Source organism: Azolla caroliniana, unplaced genomic scaffold, assembly GCF_043228905.1.
Source record: "Azolla caroliniana isolate FFs.n. ecotype wild unplaced genomic scaffold, voAzoCaro1.0.p SCAF_22, whole genome shotgun sequence".
NCBI lineage: Eukaryota > Viridiplantae > Streptophyta > Polypodiopsida > Salviniales > Salviniaceae > Azolla > Azolla caroliniana.
The window spans coordinates 1,529,418-1,547,783 of record NW_028230457.1 but is presented as its reverse complement, the minus strand read 5'-3'; the positions used below and the strand labels follow the sequence as shown (position 1 = coordinate 1,547,783).

General features: G+C 36.7%; 2 protein-coding genes and 2 non-coding genes across 4 annotated transcripts; 1 reads left to right on the top strand and 3 right to left on the bottom strand.

Annotated features, from left to right (window-relative positions):
• Positions 1-1,795: 1,795 nt before the first annotated feature.
• On the bottom strand, positions 1,796-5,615 carry LOC147849745 (Sas10/Utp3/C1D family). Its single transcript, XM_087336923.1, has 5 exons — positions 5,369-5,615; positions 2,855-2,910; positions 2,691-2,745; positions 2,401-2,481; positions 1,796-2,302 (listed from the first exon to the last, which is right to left on the bottom strand). Exons 1-5 carry the CDS (start codon positions 5,580-5,582, stop codon positions 2,145-2,147), a joined length of 564 nt encoding a protein of 187 aa, XP_087193049.1. The 5' UTR covers positions 5,583-5,615; the 3' UTR covers positions 1,796-2,144.
• Positions 5,616-10,454: 4,839 nt separating this feature from the next.
• LOC147849744 (small ribosomal subunit protein eS27y) lies at positions 10,455-13,340 on the top strand. The gene is made up of 4 exons (XM_087337244.1): positions 10,455-10,606; positions 12,162-12,263; positions 12,407-12,435; positions 12,933-13,340. The coding sequence occupies exons 1-4, from the start codon at positions 10,604-10,606 to the stop codon at positions 13,057-13,059; spliced, it is 261 nt and encodes an 86-aa protein (XP_087193370.1). The 5' UTR covers positions 10,455-10,603; the 3' UTR covers positions 13,060-13,340.
• Positions 13,341-14,831: 1,491 nt separating this feature from the next.
• On the bottom strand, positions 14,832-14,905 carry TRNAN-GUU (transfer RNA asparagine (anticodon GUU)). Its single transcript has one exon. It is a non-coding gene; the product is annotated as a tRNA-Asn (tRNA).
• A 2,352-nt stretch (positions 14,906-17,257) lies between these two features.
• Positions 17,258-17,331, bottom strand: TRNAN-GUU (transfer RNA asparagine (anticodon GUU)). Its single transcript has one exon. It is a non-coding gene; the product is annotated as a tRNA-Asn (tRNA).
• Positions 17,332-18,366: the final 1,035 nt, after the last annotated feature.

The following is an 18,366-nucleotide window of genomic DNA, read 5'->3' as shown; positions in this document are numbered from 1 at the left end:
TATACAATTTGTTAAAAGCTTTAAATATCTTGGTATTGATGTACCCGCCACAAATAAATGGAGTGCATGCTTTGATTCTAGACTCCAAGCCGGTTGGAAATCATATTACCTTTTGGAGAACCAAAGCAACCAAAGTGATACTTGTGGATGGGAAGTAAAATTAATGTTGTTCAATGCCATGGTAACTCAAGTATTGCTTTATGGAGTAGAAGTATGGGGTGGCCCCATCTCTCGTAATGCATGGAACGAGATTGAGAAAATTCAAAAGATGTTTTTAAGGAGGCAATTAGGAGTTAAATGCACTACCTCTTACCAGGTTATGCTCTTGGAAACGGGTGTTCGACCCATAGAACTATTGGCACTCCAAAGAGTATATAAATACATTACAAAAGTCAAGAATATGCCGAATCATCGATTACCACGTCTTTCTTAGAATGTTGGATGTAAGCTACAAAAGAATCATAAAAGTAACATTCTCTCATTTGGTTGGGTTGTTGACATAAAAAAATGGTTTAGAAGATGGGGTGTGAATGATCTTTTAGAGCTTTCTGGCAATGCTATGCAATATGTAATGATTGAGGAAAGGTTAGTGGAATCATTAAGGATGAAATGGGAGGATGCTAAGAGGACAAAGCTAGAATACTACATTGCAAATGTCAACCCTGAATGTTGGTCTCAATATAAAGCAAGAATGTCTATTGATCGTATCCAACCTTATCTCATTACCAATATGAGTAGCAATGCTCGTAGAGCCCTTACACTACTTCGCACTCGATCTCACAAGTTAGGTATTGAAGTTGCATCATGGTATCAAAATGTTACGAATTTGAAGACATGTAAAGTATGTAATGAAGGCATGGTAGAGGATGAATGTCACTTGCTCTTCACATGCTTGACATATAGTGCAATTCGTTCAAGATATGACATACTAAGAGGGAGTGATAACTTAAGATCCATACTTAAGACACCACCTAGAAGGTTGAGCTCATGTGTATGCTTTATTAACACACAGAGATTTTGTGCTTCAACGTATGAATACCCCTTCTTAGGAAGGACACATATATCAAGAACACATGTATACTCTGGTCCCATAGGTCAAAATTGGCCTCTTTATGGACGATAAAAATTCTAATGACGAATGCATACTAAAATTGAGTTCTAGCATTATGTGAGTAATGCATCTCTTGCTTTGTATGAGAGAAAATCAATAGGGTACACATCATTATTACTTCCAATCCTCACATTTTCCAATTTTACACAAATGTTGCTCATGTCATCCGAGTTATGCACATAGTAGACAGCATAAACATACGGTAATGCACCAAAAAACAAATGCTGAGATAGCATCCCAATATATCATAGAGCATCACAAAACTAGTGGCAGCATTAACTAATGGAATGAATAAAAACATCAATAGAAAACAGAAATATACAAGATGAAAATAAAGACGCCTATGTTACTTGAGGAATCTAAAACTTAACTAATTTTTTTATTTAACTGATCTTAACCTCTCAAACAACTGAAATTTTAAGAAAACTATGATTCAGTCAATTTGGATGTGAAAGATGTATGCTTAAACATAATATCAAAATGATTGACCTTAAGCATCTTATGAAATTTTATTCAGGTATCACCAACCACAAACTGAGGCGTAAACCATGTAAATGCACAAACCACTGTTTGCATATAACTGAAGTGCCAGAATGAATAGCAATATGAACCTTCTCTCGCCAAAATTGTATTGCTTATAAACACAATTTTAGTGATGGAGGTTAAGAATCAAAAGTGTTATCATTAGCCATGAACTATTCAATAATTTGTCATTGAATGAAAAAGCTTGCATATCTCAGCAACTATGGCACAGTTATTGCTATAAAGCAACATCATGATGAAAAAATGTTTGGAGTTTTCGATATTTTTTATTTTTCAGGAGTACACATTCAAATAATCACTTTCGGAACACTTCCATATAGGCTTTATATTGGACCCCCCATTCATCCTTTCAAATTCATTTACAAAACTATAGCTGTACAAGTGTATTGCCGTTCAAATTTTTTACTTCAAAATTTTAAAGAGTTGTCTAATTCTCTCATATATAAGCATTTCCCAAAAGTTGTCTTCAGCTCTAAAAGCAGTTTCCCATCTATTCTGCCTTCTGGGTTTCTTGTAATTCTTTCCTTGCCTCTTCCAAAAAAGATGATACAGCCTCTGTAAGTGACTTTGTCTGTTCAGGTCTGACTGGCCTGGTTGGCAAATTCCTAGATTTCCTCGATGCTTTCAATTGAAGGTCTTTCCTTTGATCTGCAACCACTCACCAGTATTAAAGTAAATTTCTGTTCATAAGCCAGAATGCTCAAGAAACAAATAATATACATCACTTTAACGAGCCTATCTATTACCTTCTGTCAGATCAGGAATAGCATGTTCAATCATTCGATTCGCAGCTTGAACATTTACAAGTGTAGTTCGATGTCGTGGACCTTAATATGAAATAAGAGTTTACAATGAGAATGATGAATAACTCTTGCATATTAGAGCATACACTTAACTGACCATTAAGATACAATTTGGAAATAAAACCAAGGCTACTCGGCTGATCATTTCCATGAATTACAGATTCATTGCATAATTTACAGAGATACAACTCATGATATTGCATGGGTTTCAATTTGACATAGCAAATTCATACCTCTGAGATCATCCAAATAATACCCAATTTTAGTGTCATATAAGCTCACCCGCTCCTGAGGATTAAGAAAAAGACAAAAATAGAATATTTAAATTGTAAGGCAAAATAGCTTAAATTCAAACCACTGAATTTATGGAATTGGTCATAATTGACTGATTTAGTACCACTTCAGCATTTGCTGGATGGTCATCTGGGGAAATACCCTTGCACCTTAGATGCACTGCCATACATACAGAAAGTGGTTAGAGATATGTGTGAGAGATTCTTCTCTCCTTCAGTCAAACAAAACTGATATTGCCTTTGAGCTTCCTTCAGAGAAGATGACAAAGGTGTGGCAGGGAAATGCAGAAGGTGGAAATGTTTTTCAATGGAAATGGATATGCTAACCGTTTTTTGCTTATCCAGGTGCAAAAACATATTGATGAGTTATTGACATATGCACCAAATACACACTAACTTATGACATGATGCCACAGTTCAGAAGCTCCAGTGACAGGGAAAGAACCTTGATTTGAAAAACTCTTCAATTTCTATGTGTGTGTGTGTCTCTTTTTTCTTTTCTTTTTTATCGTAATTACCTTACCCTAGTGGTAAGTTTGGTAGCACTACAAGCACTGCATTCTGGGTTCGAAACCCAACTTCCTCACCTCTCTATTATATACTTCTTATATATCTCTTAATTAGGGGTTGAACCCATGACCACCTGGTCTCCATTGGGCAACCTTACCAACTGAGCTACATCCATCTAGGCTCAGGCTCTCTCTCTCTCTTTTCTGACATCTAAATTATACATGTTTGAGACGCTCAATACTATGACATCATTTCAAATGCACAACACACTTTTTAAATACAATGAACATTTCTAGAACTCATTTAAAAAACTCTTCATGTTGATGGTTTTTATATAGTTCCAACTTCCATTTGATTGAATTTTCCAACATCATAAAAATCCCTTTCCCTATCTAAACAGCATGAATATCATTTACGGTTGATCAGCAAAGATGGCGCCAAGTGACCTCTGCATGGTGAAGAAGAAAACAACAAACAACAAGTTGAGCTCAAATGTGACAATCTTCCTAAGTCAATGTCAATTGGACTTCTAATGAAGTGACCAAAGTTAGGCTCAAAACTTAGACAAAAATCCATCCTCAGTAACAAAACTGAGGATGCAGCTCCAGATATACTAGCAAATAATATATTCTTGGTGAGAAATATTCTGAATAGAACGTGCTAAGATGCTTCATATCCATCATGCCAATGAGCCTTGAAATTTTGAAGGGTGTCCATGAGTTATTTAGTTCTCTGTGTTTAGGTTATTATATTTCTTGCCATTTACATTTACAAAAGGATATTTCCACAATGTTTAACATTTTACATTTTGACTCCACATTTCCCCTTTCCTTCTTTTTTTTGCACATTTTACCCAAACTGTACTCTACACTATGGTAGCAGTACAGACAATCAAACAGTAACAGAGGCCTACATTTCTAAATTGAAGATTAACATGTTATAAGATATTTCTTAAAGGACATTTAGGTCTACCTCACAGATTTTAAACCCAAGGATGACCAGATTATTGCAGGGTTCTCATCTCATCCATCAAACCATATTGAGAGATATTTTTCGATGATTTGACAAATCACCTCACTAGGGCTAGCATGGAAAACGGGAAGTTTACCACGGAAAACCACAAAAACAAATTTCCTTCATCCAGCCAGGTCCAGGTCCAGGACATCTGGAAATGGATTGCAAGATGGCATGTTGAAGAATATTTGGCTGTGCACATAGATGAAAAGAAAGGCACATGAGAAACATGAGGCGATGTTTTACTTAAACACATTGGAATATTTAAGTGCAAATCGGGAAAATTACTGAAGGCAGCTGAACGATGTCCAAAACTCCCACCCAGTCACCCATGCCAAGCAAGCACAACATGCCATCACACTGATGCATACATGCTCATCACACAGTTGAAAATAGACACTGGAGGTTGGTTGAGTGTTGAGCAGGAAAATAGACTATGTAACCTATGTGGTATTAATGTGCCAAAAACAGAAGAAGTTGTCAATTCTGACGGATCTTGCATTTGAGAACATCGGGCAAGATTTTCATGAGTTCTTAGAAGGTAATACTGGGTTTCAAATTCTTCCATCACTTCCTACACGTCTGGTGAAAGCGATATGAATCATATAGGCCCCCAGTGGACCATATATCATCATAATCATCAGCATTATCATCATCATTGTGCATGATGCATTGTGGCAGAGCATGATGCTGATGACAAATCTGAATGATGTATCATTCTTTCATTTATGTCTATGTTGAAACCTCGAGGATCCTCATTTATCCTTTCTCAGATATAATAATTTAGGACGCATGATTATCTAACATCAAACTACGTTTGATGAAATCCTGAAAATGTAATTACATCATGACATAGATTGAAAAAAGCTATGTGGATGATACATCATGTCTCATGGGCCAATTTTGGCCTCAGAAGACGTTAATATATCTTTCTTTCTTTCTTTCTTTTTTTCTCTAGCAGGGGTTTGGTCTTATAAGCCATTTTGACCTCTTCAAAAGAAGTTAATATCTCTCTCTCTCTCTCTCTCTCTCTCTCTCTCTCTCTCTCTCTCTCTCTCTCTCTCACACACACACACACACACAGAGCCTCGTACCTGTGAAAACCGCATTGAGAGCCTTGGATATGGAGAGGAAAGCAGCCGCGCGGTGGAGAGGTGAGAGCGTCCGAAGCAAGTCATGGCTCTGAAGGAGAGGCAGGAGGAACCCTAGCTTCTCTTCCAAACACGACAGAGCCTGCTCCACGCCAGCGACTGCGAGGTAGGCCTCCTCCGGAATCGATCCTGTCCCCACCATTCCTCCTCCTTCCATTCCTTTCTTCTCCTTCTCTTCTTCTTCTTCTTCTTCTCCTTCTTCTTCTCCTTCTTCTTCTGATTTACATATAAAAAAGTGTTCTAATTTCCTTATCAGTAGTATTCAGAATCATAAAACCTCTCGACCCGCCCGAAGAAGAAGGCCTCGGGTTTTGTCCGTCGCTCTCGACCGGGCCCGGCTTTTGTCCGCCTCCCGACCGACCAAAGGCCCGGGGGATTTGTCCGGACCCAACACGGTTCATTTCATGCTTCGGCTTGCTCCACTGAGTCCCTAAATATTAGGAGCATGTGGTCCGTTCTTGGAAGGGAACACCCGCCTAATTGGCACCGGGTGGGGGGCGACCCTTGAAAACGCTCGTAACCCTCACTTGTACTAACCAGAAAAAGTCGGGCGTGTAGTGAACGCAGGGCATAGGATTATTAGTTGACATTTGCGTAAAAATTGTGTTCGTAGTTGAATACATACTACTAATCGAGGAAGGGGCCTAGTCCCCTCCCCAATGAATCATTCCAGATCCTCTCGTACTTTGTAAGGGGTGTTCACCGAATGGGGAGTTCTGAGTGATTCACCAATTCTTCAAGAGGCCACGAGCATATGATAGAAACAACGGGAAAATAAGGGAACTTGAGTATATTTGAAAGATTTTCCCTTGTTTAAACAATATGACAAAGTTATAAACACGTCGAGTGATTTATCCCATCTTCAAGTGTGTTGGATATATGTATATAGGGGAGCTCAGTTTGTATCTCAAATATCTCCTCATCTTTTAATAGTACATGAAATTTGGAAAAACTTTGAGCAAGTACACAAGCATAGAATCAAAATTCAGTGTTCGACCTAATATACAAACACCCTTCAACTCAAGCGACAATCAACCGAAGGACCATTTTTCTTAGTTGAGTAATGTGACTCATATTTTCATGTGCTGACCAACCAACTATTTACCATGCTAAGTGTTACGGCCGAGCTAGATAGACACCGTTAGGTTCTAGTTTAGTTTGTTTTCTCTATACCCAAAAAGAGCAATTATGCAATAGATTAGTAGTCACTCGTAAAAATGATGTTTACAAAAGTAAAGGACCTTGCATCAATGTTATATTTTGTTGTTGTTGCCAGATAAACCCATAAATGGGGGGAATGAGTAATAATTGTCATGCATCAACAAACTCCAAATTTCATTCAGATCTAGCCTCAACTACATCTTCCACCTATGACACAAGCAATTAAATTGAGAGCACGATCTCTCCTTTCCAACCCAACATAATAATCAAGAAGACATGAGTAACTCTTTTTGCAAAGAATTACAATGATCTCTACTAGATGATGGTTTTGATACAAATAATGAGGGCAGCGTCTTAAGTCGTTGTGATGTGATAAGCTCAGATGAGGATAGTGCAAAGGTATAACAAGGACACAAGATACAATGAGGATCAAAATAAGAAAATTACATATCAAGATGTCATCTCTAGATATACTTTGTTGAATATATACAAGATTTCGTGGAGAATATTATTCTCCATGCGTTGAAATTTTGCAAGTGCACTTGTGAGACTGAAAGGCATAATTGTGTACTCAAAGTGTCCATATCAAGTGCGGAAATGTCATATTCCATTCATCGCCTAGATGTATCGGAACAAGGCTATAAGTGCCTCAAAAGTCTAGCTTTGAGAAAATTTTGGCTCCATTAAGGCACTCTAGGAGACTCAATATCAAGGGCAAAGCAAGATTTGTTTTGAATCGCGATTTTGTTCAAACCTCAATAATCCACTACTAGTCATAGAGACCACTCTTTCTTCATGACAAAGAAAATGGGAGCATTGGCAAGGATTTTAGAATGTTAAATGTATCCATTTACCAAGTGCTCCTTTATATACTCTCGAAGGGCCTTTAGCCCATAGGGTGATAGACTATAGATTGGCCACCACGATGGCTCTTTCTTCAATTGTAGATTGAGAGGACAATCATAAGCGTAATGTTATGGGAGACTACTAGTTATGTCCTTGTGGAAGACATTTGCGAATTCCGGATACTTAGTAGGGAGGATGGCATTCAATCATTGTGGACAAGAGGATGGAGTTTCCATATTTGCAAATACAAACATTTCATCTTTACGAGCATCTTCTCGTAACCTTTGTAGAGAGATGATCAAGATTTAGCAAGGCTTTGAATCTTCCTTAGTAGCAACAAGTAAGTTGGACTTAGTTTCTTGTTGGGATAATTGATTAGTCGCTTTCTCCAATCAATTTCAAGATTATGAAGCTCAAGCTAAGGCAAACCAAGGACAAACGATTGCTTAGGGCACAATTATGTTTAAGGAAATCACACAATCCAAGTTATCAAGGACTACTTGAATTGGGTTTGATTCTTCAACCATATCTCTAGATGCAATAGAGATCATCAATGACTATAATAGACGTGGGAAAGGGGAGGTTACTCAATAGGATTTTCTAGTTTAAAGCAAACTCGTTGTTTATAAAACAAGAGTTGGCTCCTAAATCAAAGGGAAGAAAGGCAATAACTCAATGGCATGCAACTAGGGGATCAAAATTAAATTCCCACGACTGTTTATTGGTCGTTTTGGCCTTTGTGGGCAAGTGATCACTATGTGTCTTGGACCACCACAATACAATGATAGACGGTTTTCCCAGTGTCATTGTTTCTTAGCTTCAAATAATGGCTCTTGATAACATGCTACATCGATCTTGATTGGATTGGGAACAATTGCGGAAATCATGTAGGATGTTTGGGTAATGCACAACGCTGTCAAGACTACTACTAAAGCATATGTTTGATTTGTTCTTAGTCGTGACACTAGTCTGCACACTTTGAATATTGCTCTAATAAGCAATTATCGCATTGTACTACTTGACCAATCGCCTCTATAGGCAATCTTGGATCTTCACAAAAGGTTAATAACAAATCTTTTACATCATTTCGCAACCCATACTAGAATTGATTCATTAATGCTACTTCATCCCATGGAATATCACAAGCGAGAAGGTAGAAACATGTGGCATAGGATAAGGCAAGGTGTATATTTATTTGGATGATCATATGTGTAAGTAAGCTAGTGTGTAAATGTGGATTAATGTTTAAAGTTTGTGTTAAGGTTTTCAATATACATGTGTGTGTATATGTATGTTGGGAAGTGTGAAGGGTATTTAGGGAAATTAATATTGTCCCCATCCCTTGGGTTGTGAGGTAGATAGTTTTATTTTATTTGTTCAAGTCTAAATGGGAAACGAAAGAACTAAGAGGAAAAGTAAAAGGGAGGAAAAGGTAGAGAGAAAGAGAGAGAGAAGAGAAACGGTTGGGGCAAGGAGAACGCTAAAGGAGGAGAAGGTTTGAAGAGGAGGAGATGATTCAAGCAAGGAGAAGTGCCCAACTTCTCATTCAATGGTTAGAATCACAATCTGAAAGTTCCTTTGCAACCCTCAAGGTGAAATCTTTTTGGCATGATGACGTTTATGATACAACAATCTAAGTTTTATCTTTTGATAATTAAGCTCCAAAATTGTGTAAAATTGCGCCTCCAAATCAGAAATTTGAGGCAAAAAGTCTAGCACATTCCTCCTTTGATCTTATTAGTTTCTAATAGAAGATTTGTAGTAAATAATTAAATATAGATATCAAAATTACTAATTGCGCAAAAGTTCATGAATTGAGCAAATACGAGAGGGATTATCTCAACTTCGTTACATGGATGTGTGGCTTCCATATGCACGACACCGGAACATGTCTTAAAGATCAATGGAGTTATATTTCCCAAAAATATTGTTGGGCTAAGGATATGGATGGGTGTATACCTTGTAGGTAACAAACCAGGCAAGAGTGGCTGTCAATCACTTTTGAGCTACTAGCTTGACTAACCTTAGTGGCCAATGCTTATACCTGCTCTCTCACTTGCTCCCTCCCTCTCTCCCTCTCCCTCTCTCTCTCTCTCTCTCTCGATATGAGATGTTACTTAACAATATTCTTATTCTGAAAGAGTGACTAGCACCATAAAAAGTAGTAGATGTGATTAAAGTAAGGTTAATTATATATTAACCTAGAATCACGCTTGGACTTAAATAGAGGATTATGAGATACAGTAACAACTCTATATCACTAAGTAAAAGGTGAAACCTTTAGAATGGAGAAGAGCTACACAAGTCATGAAAGAGTGGCTTTAATAACTTTTTACAAAAGGGAGGGGTTCCTTTCACACTAAGATTACGGTACCCATTGGCTACAAAGCTTTCGATTGGGATTTACTCTGTCCCCCTTTTCCTAATGTATTGTTGAGCTCAATATCTCTTGTTGGTGTCGTGTTGTCTCCACAACTTGTGTCTTGGATGGCAGATACATAACAATGGAGTAACTTGATAGAGCTTTGATGTGAAATCCTTGAGTTTCAAGGCAATGTCCCAAGAGGAGGCGACGACATCATATCTCTTGACATTGTTAGTCTTACTTAATATATGCCTGATTGATTCCATCTTTGCTGACGCCCGCCCATTACGGATGAAGATAATGCCCCATTTTTTTTTCTTTTTCTTTTTGTAATGGGAGGCTCAGTGTTGTCGCACCATATGCAGGCAAAACGGAATGTGTAATCATCACTCGATTCTCCCACGCCGGGCTTCAGCGTGACACCCGAGGTTTCGGCCTTTTTTTTTCGAGCTTCGTGAACTCGATGGAGGGCCCTAACTTAAATCGATATTAAGTGCTTGACTCTACTCCGAGACACTCCTTTTCCTTCACCAATTATCCGGCCTATTGCAAAGTAAGTAAGTGTGTGTGTGAACCCACCCAATGGTTGTTGGTCTGATGAGGGGGGGGGGGCCTTTTTTTAGGGTTTTGGTGATCTCCGTTCATCTCATCTCATCTCATCTCATCTCATCTCCACTCTCTGCTTCTGCAGACTCGACTCTCTCTTCGGCGAAGAAGAAGACGAAGAAGACGAAGAAGAAGAAGACGAAGGAGAAGGAGAAGGAGCGCTTCGCCTGCCTCCACAGACCCTCCCCCAAACCCTAGCCATGGTAAGTGATTCACTTGTTCAAGGCAAAAAATTCTCTTCTTTAAATCTTCCTCTCTGTTGTTTTTTTTTTTTTTTTTTTTTTTTTCCAATTTCCTTTCCCCCCTCCTCCTCCTCCACGCGGCCTTGTAAGTCATATTCCGCTGTTGTACCTTCTCGACCGCCTTTTTCTGTCGCTCAGACGTAGGTTTTTGCACCATCCTTCAGAACCTTTGGAGCTCCCCTCTTCATCGTCAGGCATGGCTTGGTTCTATATCATTTGGAAATATACAGTTTGGGAGTATAGTTTTTTGTCTGGTAAATGTACAGATTTGTCTGGAGTTCTCAGAAATTGAAGGGATTCGAATCTGCATTTGGTTGATCTTTGTTTTCGATCAGTCTTAACGAGTAGTGTTGTCATGTTTACGATGTGCTCTAGAGGTTTTGTTGGATTTCAATGGAGCCCGATTTTATGCTTGTTTGAAGGCTCAGAACCTCAGAAACTTGCTTTTTAAGTGTCCGAGATGGTGTGGTTTCCAGATCACTAGGAAACTTTAGTTTTGGAAATCGTTTTGGTTTGGTAAATGTGCCGATCGTCTGAGTTGTCAGAAATAGAATTGATACGGATTTAAACTGTTATGAATTTGCTTAATATCGTTGTTTTTTTATTCTGTGTTGATGATTAGCGATGACATCTTTAGTATGTGGTTTGGTGTCCTTTTTTGGAACCTGCTAATATGCTAATCTGTAATATCTCAATGGAGCCTAATTAGATGTAGTTTCAAAGGAAAAGGTATTGGTTATCATATTCCATCTGTAACGTAGTTTGTTTGAATAATCAGGGCCGTGAACCTTGAACCTTCTTTTTTTTAGTGTTGGGCATTAGGCATATGGTGGGTAAAAGCCTCAACTGATATCGATTCCTCTCATCATTTTCTTTCATTTATATGTGCATTTGACTTCTCCATGTGAATGCCAAGCGTAGAATATATTTTTCATTTTCCTCTTTCTATTTGTTAATATTGTAAGATATCTTCCTTTCCTTCGAGTCCATTTTCTGAATATCTGACAGATGTAATCCTTAGGAATAAGAACAGGTTATCCATACAAGTATTTGGTTTTCTGCTAGATTGGTTGAAGAATAAGATTCTGCAAACCTATATTGTTTTTCCGTAACTAAGATGTTTGTTGGTTTCTAAATATCTATACACAATTATTTGGTTTTCTGCTAGACTGGATGAAGAATAAAAGTCTGCAAATCAAGATGTTCGTTGGTTTCGAGATTGATTTGAGGCTTAGTTTTTTCCAAAGTTAAGATGTGATGACGTATTTGTTTCCTTTTCTGTTGCGAATTAATGTGTTGATTTGAAGATCCCGGATTTTCTATGAGTGTCAGTTTAGGATGTCTCACTATACTATGTGGATTTGCCAGTTCTTTTTTTTTCTGTTTTGATTTGGAGTTCTTTCATGGATAGTTATGTAACTTCAATGATTGTAAGGGCTTTTGTGTCGGTTTGTAAAATGAGCATTATCTGTGTAACATGTTATAAGGATCATATTTTCTTTCTTTCATGTGACAGGTGCTCTCAAATGATATTGATCTTCTTCATCCTCCAGCTGAGTTAGAGAAGAAGAAGCACAAGCTTAAACGACTTGTTCAATCCCCAAACTCTTTCTTCATGGTGAGTGATTCCGAGAGAATGATGGAGACCATCATAGTGCCTATCATTGAATTTTAATACCAGTGTCTGCTCATTTTTTTTATGTTTCTATCATTTAACTAGAAATTGATTATTTTTGCCCTTTATGGTTTAATTTGTTGCAGGACGTGAAATGCCAGGGGTGTTTTAGCATGTGAGTGTTTTTTCCTTGCTTCTTATTGTGCTTATGCTGCAGCTTTATTTATTTATTTTGAGGGATATTTAACCGTGGAATATTAGGAGGATAGTGCATCATAGGTTATCTTATATTTGGTGTTGCATGGTATCCATCTAAATGAGTATATACACGTAATAGTTCCAAGCCATACAATTGATGGTATATGAAAGGTGTATTTGATTGTGTGGATGTGCCTGTATATACAGTATATATACATGTGACACCATTTACATGTTTGGGCGTATGATAACAAAACCATCTAATCAATGGTTTATAACACTGTAGTTTGTCAAATCATGTGCTTGTGTATAGTATATATGTCACTATTTACATGTAGGTGTATTGACAACGAAGCCATCAAATTGATGGTGCAACACTACAATTTATCGACAATCATGTGCCTGTATCTGCAGTAAATATACAATGTGTTGGTGCAAGTGTATTGTCTGATCTTACATGGTTATATTATGCAGCACCACAGTTTTCAGTCACTCTCAAACTGTGGTTCTATGCGGAGGCTGCTCTTCTGTCTTGTGTCAGCCTACAGGTGGGCGAGCCCGTTTGACAGAGGGTAGCTCTTTCAGGAAGAAGGGAGACTGAAGAATCTTTTCTCCTATGCAAGTTGTCTTATCACATGATCATCGTATCATCTTTCAGCAGAGTTGTGTAATTTTCCATGGGATGTAGCTATAAACAGCTTTGCCTAATGACAATTTTGTCAAGAGACTTACATTTTTATCAGTAGAATGGTGTGAGTGGTGTGATTTTTCATCCAATCATGTAGTATTGAAGCGCTTTGCTGTGGTGGCAATTTTGTCTGGGTGTCTGTAACGGCAATTTTGTCAGAGACTCTATTTGTTATCAATGTAATAGGTTGTTTTAATGGCATATTGTTTGCAGGTGTAAGCTCTTTTCTTCAAGTCTTTGTAGCATAGAATTGTTTTAAGTCTTGAATCACCTATCCTCTGCATCTAATCCAGTGGGCTGGCAATGCCTTTAACTAATTTGCCTGGTAAATCACTTGGTGTTCATATGGCTGATACCACCACCCCTGGTGATTGGTCATACTGTCTTTCTTTTGGAATTTATTTTCAGTCATCACATGTTGATTACAAAATTCCTTAGTTGCCGTCTCATCCACATTGATTTAAGAAAGATGTAATGTTTTATTTCCAACAAAAAGAATATTCTCTGCTTTGATCTCATCCACATTGATTTAAGAAAGATGTAATGTTTTTGTTTCCAACAGAAAGATTATTCTCTGCTTGATTTTTGTTCGAAGCAGGAGTGCTTAAACGTGGATTTTCTATTGGTTCAACTATATGTTCGTTTCTAATTATGATCTTCTCTTTATGGAGTCAGTCTATTCTTCTATGCTGTAGTTAAGAGCATTTGTGTAAAACCAGCAGATTTGGGTATCATAGAACCTAGTGTTCTTTGCATGTCATCTCTTGTAAGACAAATTTTTGAGCTTTGGTGTAGAACCTGATCACCACTGTATTTCATGTGCTTGAAGATAACTGGTGTATTGTTAAGGCATGTGTTTACTAGTTAAAATTTCTATGCAGCTGAATGTGGAGAGGGGGATGTTGGTAAAATCATCTCAATTGGACAATGCCATGTGCTTGTGATAGTGATAGATAAAACTAATTGTAACACGATGAAAGAAGACATTATTATGAAAGGAGAATTGCTTAAATAATGGATATATCGTATTATTGCTCATATATTTGTATGTGATCGGAAATCATATGTTTTATATAATGGATATATCGTATTATTGCTCATATATTTGTAGGTGATCGGAAATCATATGTTTTATTTGCGGTACTTGAGAATATTTGTTACATCATGAGGGAGTGAAAAGGGTTTCGAGGGATGTTAGTGCTTTGATTTCATCGCAAGGGATAGGAACGGGTTTTGAATGACATTAGTGCTTTAATTTCATTTTGAGATATAGCAAAGGTTTTTGAGTGATATTAGTGCTTTTCATTGTGAGGATTGGAAAGGGTTTAAAATGGGTGTTGCCTTATACGATTATGTTGTCAATGGAATCTACGGTTGAATCATTTGTGATGATTTAATTGAAACATCGAGAATGATATATTCAATCGATAACAAATACAAATATATCAAGATTCTTAGAACACATTGATTGGACGTGGATTTAATCGTTTCATAGATATAGGAATATCATTTTAATTAATGGTTTGAATGAAAGATATTGTAAGCTTACAATATAGTGTCATCAAAGCAAACTCATGAATGTTTTGGCTATTATGCTATTTTATTTTACACAACTGGATTGATATGACAAGAGATTTTCTAAATCTAAAAATAGGAGAAAACCAAAAGGGATTCACAATCGATATCGCTCCAGGGAGGGTTTGAACCTCCGACCTTATGGTTAACAGCCATACGCTCTAACCAACTGAGCTACTAGAGCTTCATATCCCTGACATTTTTTAATGTTAAAATTATACTGTGAATATTCTTCATGTGTCTACCGGGAATCCACTTCATGTAAACGAAATATTCTGGTCAAAATCAATATTAGACCAGGCCAAGAGTTTTCATCAATCAAAGACTCTTTTGTAAGAATTTATTAATTGGAAATTATAAGAAAATAATACAAATGTATATAAAATGTTTTCATGCATTTAAATATATTTTAGGTGGTATTACTAATTAGTAAAAACTTTGAAATCTTTTCACACCGGTGTATAATTCTCAAAAAGTGATGCAATCATCCATTCTACTGGGCAACGATGCCCAACAATAAAGACGTGCAAACTGGAGCCACACAAGTCTAGATTCAATGAATATGGTTTTTTTATTAGAATGCTTTTGGTGAAGATGGGTCCATTGGTTATAAATTTACAGTCTTTCCATTTTGTTGTAACTGCAAATAACAATCTCAACTTCTTCACTATTTAGAAATAATGTTGAGGAATATGCTCAAACTACAAAACACGACAACTGACTCATGAAGAAATTTCTAACAAAGTATCCCATACAATTTCATGTTGTTCTATGTAAATTTATGGATGAAATGAAAAACGCTTAAATACAAAGTCAAGAAAACGGAGTATGCTCATGAATGTATTAAGATCAAAAGCATGCTTCCCCCTAACTAATATAAATTATGTTGTTGTCTGTGGAGCATTTACATCTTCTAAGTTCTAATGTCATACCATGTCGATTTCTATAATGCAATTTCTTCTAAACTTGTTATTTCTAAATGCAGAAGAGATCTTAGCCATTTGCATTAAGCTTAACATTCCTTCTTGCATACGAGCACCACCAGAAGCACATACTATGATTATGTGGGAGAGACTCGCACGTTGCACACACAATCAAGTGGGTAATATTTTCGTCCATGATAGAGCCCATAGTTTCTCCCATGAAACTATAGTCTATAACACCAAGCACAATACTTTTTCCATTTAGATGTGCTATACCTATTTGAACAACATCCGTCAAACCTGTCTCTTTGTCACAACTAATATGAAAGAATCATTTCCTTCACAAAGATCTTGATATATAAAACGAATGTAGAAACACACATGAGATTGTCAAGCTACAAGGTGAAATGTTGAACCTAATGTTGCATGCATGGAGAATTTCGCAGCTTTTCATGTTTGTAATTGAATAGTTGGAAACATGCCTACCTTCTATTAGTTGAGAAGGATGGTAATGGACGCATACCTTCAACTGGACTAGAAGGTTGTCGATTGGAAGCATACCTTCAATAGGTGAGACATTTGAAATGTGTTGAAAATGGGGGAGTGGAAGGATTTCTAAGTTTGGGCAAACAGTGATCCTCATCACTTGGTTGTTGACAAAAATACAAACAATTCTATGGTTTAATTGAGCAAGGGATTTGCAAGCTAACTTGTATTTATTTATTTTTGCTCAAACATTCCATATCCGAACTCTAGCATGGAATCATCATAAAAAAATCAAAACAACCCTAGAGTTTGGAAAATTAAGCATTTGATTCACAAGGAGACTTGTATTTATGTTTACTTTCTTGAGAGTTCTAATTTTGTGAGATTTTTATGATGAAATAGCTTTGATGGTTATGGACTTGGTGTTCGACATGTTTTCATGTCTAGTTCATCATTGTTAATGGATAACTTTGCTTCACACATGGTAAACATTCAAAAAACAAGCTTAAGAACAATGTTGAAATAAGAAGATAGAGTCATACAACAACATTTATTGTAGAGTTGGTTGATTTTTTATTATTGGTGATATAGAAATAGTCATCAAAAGTTTTGGCAAAAGCATATTTCAGGAATTTTTTTTATATATGTTTTGCGTATTTCTAATCGATTCACGAGGTCTTGGATACTCAAGAGGAGACATATAGTTTGAATATATATAGCTTTACAACAAGGTTATCCATCTAACGAGAAAACCAAAGTGTTAACATTGTAGACGAGGAACGTCTTATGAGCACATTTTGAGTCTCTTCCATCATCCTAGAATTTTTCATCGCGTCTTTTTGAATCTCACATTTTTGTGCCTGCGCGATCTATACGAGGATAATGAAATGAGGTAAAATTCATGCATAAAAGAGGTGGTTTCTCATAAGGAGATAACTACAAAAATGATAATTTCGCACATAAAATGAGTTGTTTTTTTATATTTATTTTACAACTTCTTGCAAATTTGAAGGAAGAAATTGGATGTAGAAAATGGTGTCGATGGTATACAAATATATATTACATATTGAATTTCCTCTTTGTTCTTCTAAAAGAGTGCTGAGAAAGCAAACTGATATAACCAATACCGCTCCAGGGAGGGTTTGAACCTCCGACCTTATGGTTAACAGCCATACGCTCTAACCAACTGAGCTACTAGAGCATGTTTATTAGAGATTTAGAACAAAAAATATATGTATCTAATTCATCCATCCATCCATCCATACTTACTTACTTACTTACATACATACATACATCCATCCATCCATCCATCCATCCATACTTACTTACTTACTTACTTACATACATACATCCATCCATCCATCCATCCATCCATCCATACATACTTACTTACTTACTTGCATACATACATACATACATACATACATACATCCATGCATGCATGCATACATGCATACATACATACATATGTTTATTGGTTATTTGTTATTGATTATTGGGAGTTTAGAACAAGAAAAATATGGATCCAGAAATACATACATATATATCCATTGTTGTTGGTTATCTGGAGTTTAGAACAAGAAAATATGGATCCAGAAATACATACATATATATCCATTGTTGTTGGTTATCGGGAGTTTAGAACAAGAAAAATATGGATCCAGAAATACATACATATATATCCATTGTTGTTGGTTATCGGGAGTTTAGAACAAGAAAAATATGGATCCAGAAATACATACATATATATCCATTATCGTTGGTTATCGGGAGTTCACAATAAGAAAAATATGTATCCATAAATACATACATATATATCCATTGTTGCTGGTTATCGGGAGTTCTTAATAAGAAAATATATGTATCCATCCATCCATCCAAATCCATTGTTGTTGGTTCTTAGGAGTTTTACAACAAGAGAAATGTATTCATACATAAATACATACGCACATACATATGTGCACACACACACACACACATCCATTGTTATTAGATATTGACAAAGCTTGCTTTCATCCTACATTTTGTTTTGTGAATGCCAACCGAATTGGTATGTTTGAGCCCGCAAATCAAATGCCATCCAAATTGTTCCATGAATGGTGTACCATACACACCAAAAATATATACGCCATCCAATTTGTTCCGTTAATGCCAACGGAATTGGTATGTTTGAGCCCGCAAATCGAATGTGTTGCTACCCTCGAACCCTGAAAGACTACTTCAGAGCCAAAGTAGT